The 12,774-nt window shown below is 48.4% G+C and overlaps 1 protein-coding gene across 1 annotated transcript in view; it reads left to right on the top strand.

The window, feature by feature from the left end:
• The window catches only part of MELTF (melanotransferrin), a 43,135-nt gene extending 38,056 nt beyond the window's left edge, over nucleotides 1-5,079 (top strand). The window contains exons 15-18 of the mRNA XM_056851062.1: nucleotides 2,876-2,943; nucleotides 3,032-3,219; nucleotides 4,500-4,698; nucleotides 4,829-5,079. Of these exons, the coding sequence (XP_056707040.1) occupies nucleotides 2,876-2,943; nucleotides 3,032-3,219; nucleotides 4,500-4,698; nucleotides 4,829-5,079 (706 nt within the window). The remainder of the gene's footprint in view (nucleotides 1-2,875; nucleotides 2,944-3,031; nucleotides 3,220-4,499; nucleotides 4,699-4,828) is intronic.
• The last annotated feature ends 7,695 nt before the right edge of the window (nucleotides 5,080-12,774 follow it).

The following is a 12,774-nucleotide window of genomic DNA, read 5'->3' as shown; positions in this document are numbered from 1 at the left end:
TCAGAGGCTCTGGGTAAAAATAAAAGGAGTAAGAAATAATAGTGCTGTTGGCCATCTTCTGGGCATGAAGTAGGGGTCACTGGGTGTGTGTGGGGGAGGTAGTTGTGAAATTCCTGCATCGTGCAGGGGGTTGGACTAGATGACCCTGGTGGTCCCTTCCAACTCTATGATTCTATGGTGGTGGTGGGGGGTCTGCTATAGACCACCCAGCCAGGCAGGGAGCAACCCTCAATCTCTAAGGGAAATTGGTTCTTGTAGGTTATCCGGGCTGTGTGACCGTGGTCTTGGTATTTTCTTTCCTGACGTTTCGCCAGCAGCTGTGGCAGGCATCTTCAGAGGAGTAACACTGAAGGACAGTGTCTCTCAGTGTCAAGTGTGTAGGAAGAGTAATATATAGTCAGAAAGGGGCTGGGTTGAGCTGAATCATTGTCCTGCAAAAAGTATCAAAGGTAATGTGCTAATCATTGTCCTGTAAGTCTCAAGATAATGTGCTAATGAGGGTGTGGTATGTTAATATGGAACCATTGTATCCTGAAGTGATCTGTTAATGTGTGAAATCCAAAGCTAATCTGCATGGCTATTGTGGACTGTAGTCTTTGTTAGTCTGGAGGTTTTCAGGACAGGAAGCCAAGCCTTATTCATTCTTAAACTCTCCTCTTTCCTGTTAAAGTTGTGCTGATGTTTATGAATTTCAGTGGCTTCTCTGTGCAATCTGACAAAATAGTTGGTAGAATTGTCCCGTCTTTCAGTGTTTTGGAATAAGACCATGCAGATTAGCTTTGGATTTCACACATTAACAGATCACTTCAGGATACAATGGTTCCATATTAACATACCACACCCTCATTAGCACATTACCTTTGATACTTTTTGCAGGACAATGATTCAGCTCAAACCCAACCCCTTTCTGACTATATATTATTCTTCCTACACACTTGACACTGAGAGACGCTGTCCTTCAGTGTTACTCCTCTGAAGATGCCTGCCACAGCTGCTGGCGAAACGTCAGGAAAGAAAATACCAAGACCACGGTCACACAGCCCAGATAACCTACAAGAACCAATGAACTCTGACCGTGAAAGCCTTCGACAATATTCTAAGGGAAATATTTAGATTTATTTATTTGTTCCCAGTTCAAAGCGAAACCCTGAATTTCCTACCCAAACATCAGTTAATGTATTTCTTAAAACTTTTATTTAAAATTAATCTGATTACTGTAGATCTGAATAAACAAAACATGGTTGAATAGATACACAGCCTACCCTAAAGAATTAAATGCTGCATAAGCACCCGTGGCATTCCTATTCTACCCAAATGGATTTCAGGAAAAAGCTGAGAGTTCAAGGCTTCTTACCCAGAATTTTGCCAATTAAAAGGAAAGCAGATTTAACAGAATTCCGAGAGACTGAGGGGTTATAAATTGTGGCCATCTTATACAGATGCTATTACATAGGCCAACACATGCCTTTACTAAATAGGGTTGCCAGGTGTGGGAGTTGCAGGGGCTAGAGGGGGAAATTGCTGGCAGCAAAATGTCAAGGCCTCTGTTGCTGGTAAAGCATCAACGTCACTTCTTCATTTTGACTGGCCTGTTCAAGGCTGAGGAAAGGAGAAGTAAATTATGAGAAATCAGGGAAACTCCATTAAGACTCAGTTAAACCTTGCATGTCAATCATATCTATAGATTCCATATATGAACTTCATAGCACACGTGATTAATACTACATTCCATCACAGTAAAACCATCGTCTTCTTTTAGTGAAGACATAGGAATGAACTAATTCAGGAGAGCCATTTCTTAACATTCTTACATTGAAACTCACATATGCAAGAGAGCCAGCGTGGTGTAGTGGTTAAGAGTGGTGGTTTGGAGCGGTGGAGTCTGATCTGGAGAACCGGGTTCGATTCCCCACTCCTCCACTTGGGCGGCTGAGGCTAATCTGGTGAACCGGGTTGGTTTCCCCACTCCTACACATGAAGCCAGCTGGGTGATCTTGGACTAGTCACAGTTCTCTTAGAGCTCTCAGCACCACCTACCTCACAGGGTGTCTGTTGTAGGGAGGGGAAGGGAAGGTGATTGTAAGCCGGTTTGATTCTGCCTTAAGTGGTAGAGCAAGTCAGCATATAAAAACCAACTCTTCTTCTTCAATTAAAGCGACATTAGAAATATATGGATTAATTTGCTTCCTCTTGCATTTGATATGTAAGATGTATGTAAAATGACTGTCTGCTGGATTGTACAACAAGGAATATCCAAAATAAGTAAATAACAAAGCAGCTAGTGTCAATAACGGAAGGCGGCTCCTCCACAGCCAGACAGTGCGGGGGCTCAGGCCCCCCTTCTGACCGTGGGACAGGCAGCAGCTGCCAGACACCCCCCCCTCTCCACAGTCCCTCTTCTTCTTTGCTTCGTCGCCCTCTGCTGGCTGTTGCTCGGATTGTTTTAGCCCTTCACCTTGGGCACGTGAGGTACAGGTGTTTGTCCAGACAACAATTATGTTCAAAGTTGGACTAGATATACTTGTGCAAGGCGGAGATATTTTAAGGGTGTTAGCTACAGTAATCAAAACGTGATGCTGATCACAGCCCAGGGAGGTTCCATTTTCCCCCCTGTGAAAGCAAATGCTCCACGCATGAAGGACCCCCCCCCCCCACCCTCCACATCAACGGAGTGTATCAGGGAAAGCCTTGAAGTGCCCTCGGGGTCAGCCCTCACGGTCAGACGGAGCTGCCTGAGCTTGCCTTCCACAGAGCAGGCAGATTTAAGAGCATTGTTTTGCAGGGGGCTGGGGGTTGGTGGTGGTGCAAAGGCTGGATTCTTCTTCATTGGTAATAAAACCGTACTAAGCAATCCACGGCTCTCTCTGTTCTACAGGTGTTTAGCTGAGCATCGTGGTGATGTGGCTTTTGTCAAGCACTCTTCCGTCTTTGAAAACACGGATGGTATGGTGTTGTTTTCTGAGCGTTGTGGCCCCTCAATCTCCCCGTTCCCCTTTCTAAGCTGTTCGTTGAGCCAGTTTTCCCCTTCCAGGTAACAACACAGCCTCCTGGGCCTCCCCGCTGCAGTCGAGTGATTTCCAGCTCTTGTGTCCCAACGGGGCCCGTGCGGAAGTCAGCCAGTTTGCCCAGTGTCACTGGGGCCAGGTGCCTGCTCGTGCTGTCATGGTCCACCCGGACACCAACGCCTTGGCTGTGTATGGACTTCTCAGCAGAGCTCAGGTACCAGCCCCCCCCGCCCCCACCCCCCGGTGGGTACCAGTGCACAAAGAAGGCTTTCTTTGAGACAGGCACTGGTTATGATTAGGGACCCCAGTTTTCCCCCTCACTGCTAGGGTTGCCAACTCTAGGTTGTGAAATTCCTGGAGGTTTAGGGGTGGATCCTGGGAATGGCCAGGGTGCAGGAGGGGGTAGCCTCAGCAGGGATCTAATGCCATGGAGGGCACACCCTCCAGAGCAACCATCTTCTCCAGGGGAACTGATCTCCGTGGCTTGAAGAGGCCTCCAGGCCTCATCTGGTGGTTGGCAACCCTACTCGCCCGAGTACGCTTCAGTTGCCTTTGGTGACTCCTCTACAGCCATCAGTGGCTAGGCTTGTGGCCACCGAGCGGTAGCTGTAGCACCCGCCGTCCCGAGGAGGAGGAGGCTGCCGTGCCTGGCCCACAAAACGATGCTCGGAGGAGCTTGCCCAGCTAAGAACACTAAAAGCCCCCTTTTAAAGTCTAAAAGAAAGCACCAATAATAACAGCTGCATAACAAATATAATAAACCTGAACATTAACAGAAGAGCCTGCATGGTCAGGCATTGTAGTAGCCAGTAAGAGTAACAACAGCAGGTGGGTCAGGGTATCCAAGCAGTAGGATAAAAACAAGAATCCTGCCATCCACAAAGAGTGACTGACAGGTGGGGGCTCCACCTGCGCCAAAGGCCCCCTCTAGAAGGAGAGCAAGTGGTGGGCGCCTGGGGGCAGGGGGCTGCCACACCTGGGTGAGGTGCCTAAACTTAACGGTATGCAGGACTGAGGCTCTTGAAAGGGTTGTTGTGCGCAAGTGTCTGCTTTTGACAGTGTCCAAGTGGATTTTTAATTGTTTACTGCCTGCCTACATGAGAGACCCAGGGCTCTGTTGTTCACTCTGCTGCATCCCTATTACCCAGGATCGTTAAAAGAGCCACCTCCATGTTCAAAGGCATCCAGATATGGACTGGACAGGTGGGAGCGCTCTCTCGACACTGCTCGACCTGTTGACCTCCTTAGGGGTTCTGCAGGAGGAAGAGCTGCAATCTAAACAGAACATGGCCCAGCCCTCCAGGGAAGCACTTCTGTTCCTGGGCCAAGACCCTCCCTCCTGTGCGACCGTGAATCAAAACGGCCTTTGCTGGAAGAAATCGGTCAGCCAGAGGAACAACTCAGACATCCCCCAGGCCTGCAAGGAAAGGTTTTGAAATGTGTTAACTTTAAGACATTTCCTGGTACAATGGAAAATCTCTGCTTGGATTTCAGGATTTCTTTGGAAATGACACCAATGGACAAGGATTTAAAATGTTCGATTCCGCAGACTTCCAAGGACGAGATTTAATCTTCAGGGATTCCACCGTTGAAATTGTGCCCGTTGGGGAGGAAACCACCTTCTCATCTTGGCTGGAGCAGCAGTTCCTGGCGTCTCTAGAGGGTCTGGAGTCTCTCCGGTGTTCGGGGGCAGGTGAGCGTGACTCACCACTCCTGTCTTGTCTTTTCCTTGTTCTAACAGCATGGCTGGCCTGCTGACAAGGCGGGAAATTGGCCTCTCCCAACCTCAGCAGAATCCCTGGCAGCACTGCTCTGTCTTGCAGTCCCTGAGAGGGATCTAGAAAGATCCCGCAGGGCCCGGTTGGCATCGGGCGTAGAGCTCCACCAGCCAGGTGCCGTTAACAAGAAAGCTCTCGCCCTCGCTGAGGATGGTCGAGCAGCTCGTAGGCCGGGCACCACCAGGAGACCACGGGTGAAGGGACGAACTGTTCTTCGGGGCACATACAGGGGGAAGCGGTTACAAGGGTACGAAGACCTCAGGCAGTTTTGGGCTTTAAAGGAACCAGCACTTTAAACTAGACTGGCAACCTGATAGGCAGCCAGGGCAGCCTTTTAAGTACAGGGTGAACGTGAGATGACCACGAGGTATTGGTTGCTTTATTGTTATTTATTTATTATATGTATACCCTGCCCTTTCCTGGCTAAACTGGGCTCAGGTCAGCTTCCAACAATAATAATTACAATACATTACAATAGGACATTTTGGAGGACTTTCATTCATAGGGTCGCCATGAGTCGGAAGCGACTTGATGGCACTTAACACACACACACAATATATTGAGTACCCAGCTTGCTGGGGGTAAAGGGAAGATGACTGGGGAAGGCAATGGCAAACCACCCTGTAAACATAGTCTGCCTAGTAAACTTTGGGGATGTGATGTCACCTCGTCGGTCAGTAATGATCCGGTGCTTGCACAGGGGACTACCTTTACCTTTTACCTTTATAAAATTAAAACATATAATTTAGAAGAAGAAGAGTTGGTTTTTATATGCCAACATTCTCTACTTTTTAAGGAGAATCAAACCAGCTTACAATCACCTTCCCTTCCCCTCCCCACAACAGACACCTTGTGAGGTAGGTGGGGCTGAGTGAGTGTGGAGAACCCTGAGTAGCCCAAGGTCACCCAGCTGGCTTCATGTGGAGGAGTGGAGAAACCAACCCGATTCACCAGATTAGAGTCTGCTACTCATGTGGAGGACTGAGGATTCAAACTCGGTTCTCCAGATCAGTCCACCGCTCTTGACCACTGCACCAAGCTGGCTCTTTAAAACCTTGCATCCCAATTTAACGTAAACAAGGTGGCGTCCTAACTACATAGCTGCTTCAAACAATGGAAAAAAGATCTTAGATGGTGAGGTTAGTCTGAGGTGAAAATCAGGAGACTGACCATGACCCAGAAGCTGCCAGGTCCTCCAGGGAATAGAGACAGGAGGGGAGGGACAAGGGGGGGAGGACTAGGATGGGAAGGGGGAAAGGGCAGGGAGAGGAAAGGAAGGAAAGGAAAAGAGGGAACGAGGCGGGAAGGGAGGCCACCGGATCCACTGAACCATCACTGTCCTCAGCCGTATGCCTGCTGGAACATCTCCGTCTTATAGGCCCCGTGGACTGCGCCAAGTCCCACACAGGGCATGGGTCTCGCTAGACGGAGACTTCCAACCACAACATCCAGGCACTGGGAGAATCATAGAATCATAGAGTTGGAAGAGACCACCAGGGTCATCTAGTCCAACCCCCTGCACAATGCAGGAAATTCACAACTACCTCCCCCCACACCCCCAGTGACCCCACTACATGCCCAGAAGATGGCCAAGGTGCCCTCCCTCTAATCATCTGCCCAAGGTTATAGAATCAGCATTGCTGACAGATGGCCATCCAACCTCCTCTTAAAAACCTCCAGGGAAGGAGAGCTCACCACTTCCCGAGGAAGCCTGTTCCACTGAGGAACTGCTCTGTTAGAAAATTCTTCCTAATGTCTAGACGGAAACTCTTGATTTAATTTCAACATGTTGGTTCTGGTCCGACTCTCTGGGGCAACAGAAAACAACTCGGCACCCTTTCTATAAGTACTTGAAGATGGTTATCATGTCCCCTCTCAGTTGTCTCCTCTCCACCTCTGGCCGTTTATCTAGCAGGAGGAAGAACTGGGTGTCATCAGTGTATTGGTGGTACCCAACTCCAACCCTCCTGATGAGCTCCTCAAGAGGGTGCATTGAGATATTAAATAACCTCAGGGACAGGATCGACCCCAAGGAACCCCATGACCCAGGGGTTGCCTGGTCGAACGCTCATCCCTGATGGCTACCCTCACACTGTGTCCCTGGCGGAAGGAGGCAAACCCTGGCAGGGCAGGGCCAACAACCCCCCTGAGAGGCCAGGGAGCTGGCCAGGATGGAATGGTCAACAGTATCAAACGCTGCTGACCAATCCAATCAAAGCAGCGGCACTGACCCGCCATGATCAACATGGGTCCTGAACCAGCATTCTGAACCAGTTGCAATTTCTGTCAATTCCTAGAGCTACTTGGTGTCGTTTCCGGATTGTACCTGGAAGGTATCAGTGTGGAAGCTGGCAGTGGTTTTTCATTTTTCTCCTGCTGCCGTTCCAAGGAGTGGCGGGCCGGGCAGTGAAAGCCATCAGTGGGAGGGCAGGAGACCAGGCAGCCCTACGTGGTCCCCACCGTTGGTCAAGTGCAGCATGTTTAAAATTCCACAGAAAGAATCCAAGACACTTTAAAAACAAGAGTCTTTTGTTCCCTCATCATTTCCCATTCGCATGGAAAACTTAGATTCACAAGGCATTTACAACTGAGAAATAATCCCCAGGATTCTTTATGATAAAGTCGGTTCTTCTCACTGTAAACACTTCTGCAGTTCTAACTTATTAGTCTTTATATTACTGTTCCCAGTTAGAATCCTAGAGTTGGAAGGGACCACCAGGGGCATCTAGTCCAACCCCCTGCACAATTCAGGGAATTCACAACTACCTCCCCCCACCCCAGCAACCCCTACTCCATGCCCAGAAGATGGCCAAGATGCCCTCCCTCTCATCATTTGCCTGAGGTCACAGAATCAGCATTGCTGGCAGTTGTCCCTCTTTCACCCTGAGCTTTAGTCCAGCAGCAGGGCATGGGTGGGGGGGCGGTAAACACATCCATGGAAGATATGAATTATGGCTGAATGAGACCTCCAGATTCAGAGGTAGCCTCCACTGAATACCAGCTGTGGGGGAGAGCCATGGGGGAAAGAGGCTGCCTCTTCAGATGCTTCTCAAGGGCATCTGGTTGGCCATTGTGGGAAGCAGGATGATGGACATCTGATAGATCCAGCAGGGCTTTTCTTATATTCTTAAAGATCTTTAAGATCTTTGAAACCCTGGAATGCCATTGACAATCAGAGGACAGACAAATGGTTTGTCTTGAGATATGGCAGTTTCATATGCCAAAAGCAATAGATCATAGAATCATCGAGTTGGAAGGGATCACCAGGGTCATCTAGATTGGACCAGATGACCCTGGTGGTCCCTTCCAATCTATGATTCTATGAAACTGCCACTTGTGTTTTCTTGTCTTATATTGCATTGCAGCTACGCAGTCCGTGAATGTCTTTTTTCTGCTGATGGCAAGTCTTGGTCTCACGACATTCTGCTCCTTGTGATCAATGCATCAACAACAGAGAATGCCAACTGGGGGTGTTACCCTAAGTAGTAGAAGAAGAAGATTTGGTTTTTATATGCCGACTTCCTCTACCTTTTTTGGAAAATCAAACCAGCTTACAATCTCCTTCCCTTCCTGTCCTCACAACAGACACCCTGTGAGGTAGGTGGGGCTGAGAGAGTTCAGAAAGAGCTGTGACTGACCCAAGGTGCATGTGGAGGAGTGGAGAAACCAACCCAGTTCACCAGATTAGAGTTCACTACTCACGTGGAGGAGTGGAGAGTCAAACCCAGTTCTCCATATTAGAATGCACCACTCTTAACCACTACACCACACTGGCTCTTCTCCTACACCACGCTGGCTCTCTCCATTTTTGTTGGGGGAATTAGTCTCCACTTTAGCTGGGGGAATTAGTTGGAGCCAGAGAGTGAGAGGGGGGTAACTGGGATCAATAACCTATGTATACCAAGATAGTCCTGGGTGAAAACTCTCAAATGAGCAGGCAGCTGTATAATTAAAATTGGTTTTATTAAATAATAAAATAATAAAAACAATAAATATATTTTAAGCAATGAACATGCGCACACAAAGCACACAAGGGCTAAGAGTAAAGGGAAGTAGTTGGAGAGGGTTTTCAGGGATGGGTGATAGGGATGTCCAGGGAAAGCAGCGCTGAAGAAGAAAACAACCAGTGTTTCCAGGAGCAAAGGAAAAGAGCCCACACACAGGTCGCGGTGCGCGCACAGATCCAGAACACACACTCTATGAATGACCAAAGGACCAATAACAGCAATTCTACTTTTGTTTCAAATCATAGGATACATACTTGTAGTATATGTTTTGTGCATTAGAAGCTACTGAAGATCATTTAACACAGAACAATGGGAATCTTGAGCAGAAGTCTACTCAAAGTGTCTGACCACACGAGAGCCATAAGAACATGAACATAAGCTGCCTTATACTGAAAGAGACCCTTGGTCCATCAAAGTCAGTATTGTCTACTCAGACTGGCAGTGGCTCTCCAGGGTCTCAGACGGAGGTCTTTCACATCACCTGCTTGCCTAGTCCCTTTAACCGGAGATGCCGGGGATTGAACCTGGGACTTCTGCATGCCAAACAGATGCTCTACCACTAAGCCATGGCCCCTCCCCAGCTTGTTTATACCTTTCCAGCTTGTCTGTATTCTTCTTATACTGTGGTGCCCAAAACTGAACACAATACTCTAGGTGAGGTCTTACCAGAGCAGAGTAAAACTATACCATCACTTCACATTATCTGAACCCTATACCTCTGTTGATAAAGCCCCAACCCACATTTGCCTTTTTAGCTTCTGCATCACACTGCTGACTCATGTTCAGTGCGTGGTCTACTAAGACCCCTAGATATTTTTCATACCTACTACTGCCAAGACAAGACTTCCCCATTCTATAATTATGCATTTTATTTTTCCTACCTATATGCAGAACTTTACATTTATCTCTGTTGAAATTCATTGTATTAGTTTTAACCCAGTTTTCCAGCTTGTCGAGATCATCCTGTCTCCTGGTTCTGTCTTCCACAGTATTTGCTACCCCCTCCCAATTTAGTATAATCTGCAAATTCAATACATATCCTCTCTACTCCTTCATCCAAATCATTTATAAAGATGTTGAACAACACAGGGCCCAGGACAGATCCCTGTGGCACTCCACTAGTCACTCCTCTCCAAGTGGACAAGGAACCATTGACAAGCACTCTTTGGGTACGATCTATCGACCAGTTACAGATCCACCGAACAGTAACAGGATCTAAACCACATTTTCCCAATCTGTCAACAAGAATATTATGGGGAACCTTACCAAAAGCCTTACTGAAATCTAGATAAACTATGTCTACAGCACTCCCCAGCCCTGACCTGGATGGCCCAGGCTAGCCTGATCTTGTCTGATCTCAGAAGCTAAGCAGGGTCAGCCCTGGTTAGTATTTGGATGGGAGACCACCAAGGAATAACAGGGTTGCTGTGCAGAGGAAGGCACTGGCAAACCACCTCTATTAGTCTCTTGCCATGAAAGCCCTAAACCATAAGTCGGCTGCGACTTGACGGCACTTTACACACACACACACACACACACACACACACACACACAGCACTCCCCTGATCCAGCATGGTAGTAACTTTCTCAAAAAAGGAGATAAGATTAGTCTGACATGAGCTGTTCTTGAGAAACTTGGGAAGAATGCTTTAGGCTGATTGAGCAGGGGGTTGGACTAGATAGCCTATGGCCCCTTCAGCTCTATGATGCTATAACCCTGCTTGGCTCCTGGCCAGGTACATCTTCCTCTCTTTGCCCCCTGTAGTTTCACATGAAGTGCAGGAAAAACCCTGAACCACTTCTGCGATGCGTCGCAGCAGCATGGCTGGTGAGGGAGCTGAGGCAGTGACAAGCAAAGTCCGTGGCATGTTTGTATTCTCACCTGAGGATCACAATTATGACACTTGCAGCTAATTATGACACTGGTAGCCCTGCTGGAGGAGATGATGCAGGGACTTGAGGCCCGCTTGTCCACAGGGAAGAGTTCATGGGACAGAACGGATGAAGCACTCTTGAGAGGGCAACAGGAGGAGGAGGAGGAGGAGGAGGGAAAGTTGTCTCATCACATGGAGGAGCCCCCAACACGGGGGGAGGAGGAGGAAGAGGGTGCAAGGAAGAATGTAGCCCACAAGAGCAGGAAAGCCAGGAGACAATCTGAGCCCCTGTTGCTAGGCAATGGGCTCCAGGGTCTCCCCAGAGATATTGATTCTGGATGACTGGAGCAAGGGCTCCTCTCCCAGCCTCCCCGAAGCTTGAAGAAAATTTCTCAGGCCCCTGTGGATGAGAGGAATCAAACTTCCGCTCCCCAAATTAGGGAGAGGCGTGTGCTGGTAATTGGGGATTCCTTACTGAAGAGGGACAGAGGCTAAAGTGTGCTGACCAGGCTGGTCATCTTAAGAGGCTGGTGGAACTGCCTGCCACATGATTTTGGGGGAGGGTCTTCCAGGGGTTTGAGTGTCATCTACATCTGTGCTGCGTTCTTTGCCCACTTAGGGAACAAGTTGTGTGCGGAGGGGGAGCCCTCGGACACCCCCGTCCCAGTGTAGCTAGCACAGCAGTATTATCGGGAAGGCTGGCCAGAGTGTAGCGTCTTGGCAGAGGGGCCCGGCCCCCTCCAGCTGGTCCCTGCTGAGGGCATCTCTGACACTGCAAAGTTTGCTCCTGTGTGTACGTACGGCTCTTGTGGATATGGTGCCATTATTTAATCTGTACTTTATGATGTACATTAATTAAAGAAGGTGGTGGTGATGAGCCTGATACCTTATGATACCTAAAAAGCTCCAGCCCTGGAGATGGCACCCATAACAGAGACTCACTGAACTGTTTGAAACATTGCTGCCTGCACATTAATAGCCTGCTGCTCTGGGCTAGTGCTCCATTGCAACAACAGGCTGTTCCAGGACAAGAGACCGGATCACCTCTGCAGAACCTGCAAAAGAATTGCCATGATCCCTGATTGCCTCTCGACCCAAAGAGAAGCCATTATTGCAAGGCGAGAGCATCACGTAGGCCTTCTCTGCATATTCCCCCCCCCCTCTCTTCCTGTATCTTGTGGGAAAACATCCTCAGCTATCTACATTAAAGGATTCCCCCTGCCGCCTCCCTGGAATGTGAAGATTTACAACCTCCAGAGAAGGACCATCTCAGGATGTAAATCAAGGGATGCCAGCTTTAGAAAACAAATTGTCACTTGGCCCGATAATCACAGCCATAGAAAAAGTCTTTTGATCCTTTTTTAGGAAGGAGCCATCTGGAGAATCTCACTCCCCCCCCCCACCCCCAGAAAAGGGTATATTTTGCCCTACCCAACAAGGCTCAGTGCAGATCTTCCCCCTTCACTCTGCCCTGTCTCCCTCATGTGTTAAGTTCCATACACCCCTCCCTCCCACCCCCGCACCCCCCGCTGCATTCTGTCTACCTCTATGCCACGGATTTTGGAACATCCCCACTTCTAGAGATTGGTAAAGTATCCTAATTAATAACTCCCTCAATGTCTCTAGCTTACCTCCTTTATCTTTATTCCTAGTTTCTTGTATGTGTGTTATTTGTAACATTGAATGAATGTATATATATATATATATATATATATATATATATATATATATATATAAACCTTTTAATTTGGAATTCCTGAGTCTGTCTTTATTTGGGGAGTCACTGAGAAAAACCCTCGTAGACATAGGGCGATCCCGGCTTAATAAATACATAGTTACCGATTGCTCAAGCTAATTCCCCATCCAAAGAGCAATTTTGGTAACAAGCCGTTCTCTGAAGTGGTGACTGGTGATGCTGCCCTGCACTTTCTGTGGGGTGCCCCACCCCAAGTCCTGAGCACGCATGCCTGTTGATGCCCTGAGCCCCTGCAGGGTATGCTGGTTGCAGGCGATGGGGAAGGCTCTTGCCGAGGTCGCTCTGTAGGCGCTGGAGGGAAGGAAGGCTCCTGTGCTGTGTTACTCAGAAATTTCTCCCAAGAAGGTCAGCGAG

Source organism: Euleptes europaea, chromosome 6 (assembly GCF_029931775.1).
Source record: "Euleptes europaea isolate rEulEur1 chromosome 6, rEulEur1.hap1, whole genome shotgun sequence".
Taxonomy (NCBI): domain Eukaryota; kingdom Metazoa; phylum Chordata; class Lepidosauria; order Squamata; family Sphaerodactylidae; genus Euleptes; species Euleptes europaea.
This window is presented reverse-complemented; position numbering and strand designations above follow the sequence as displayed.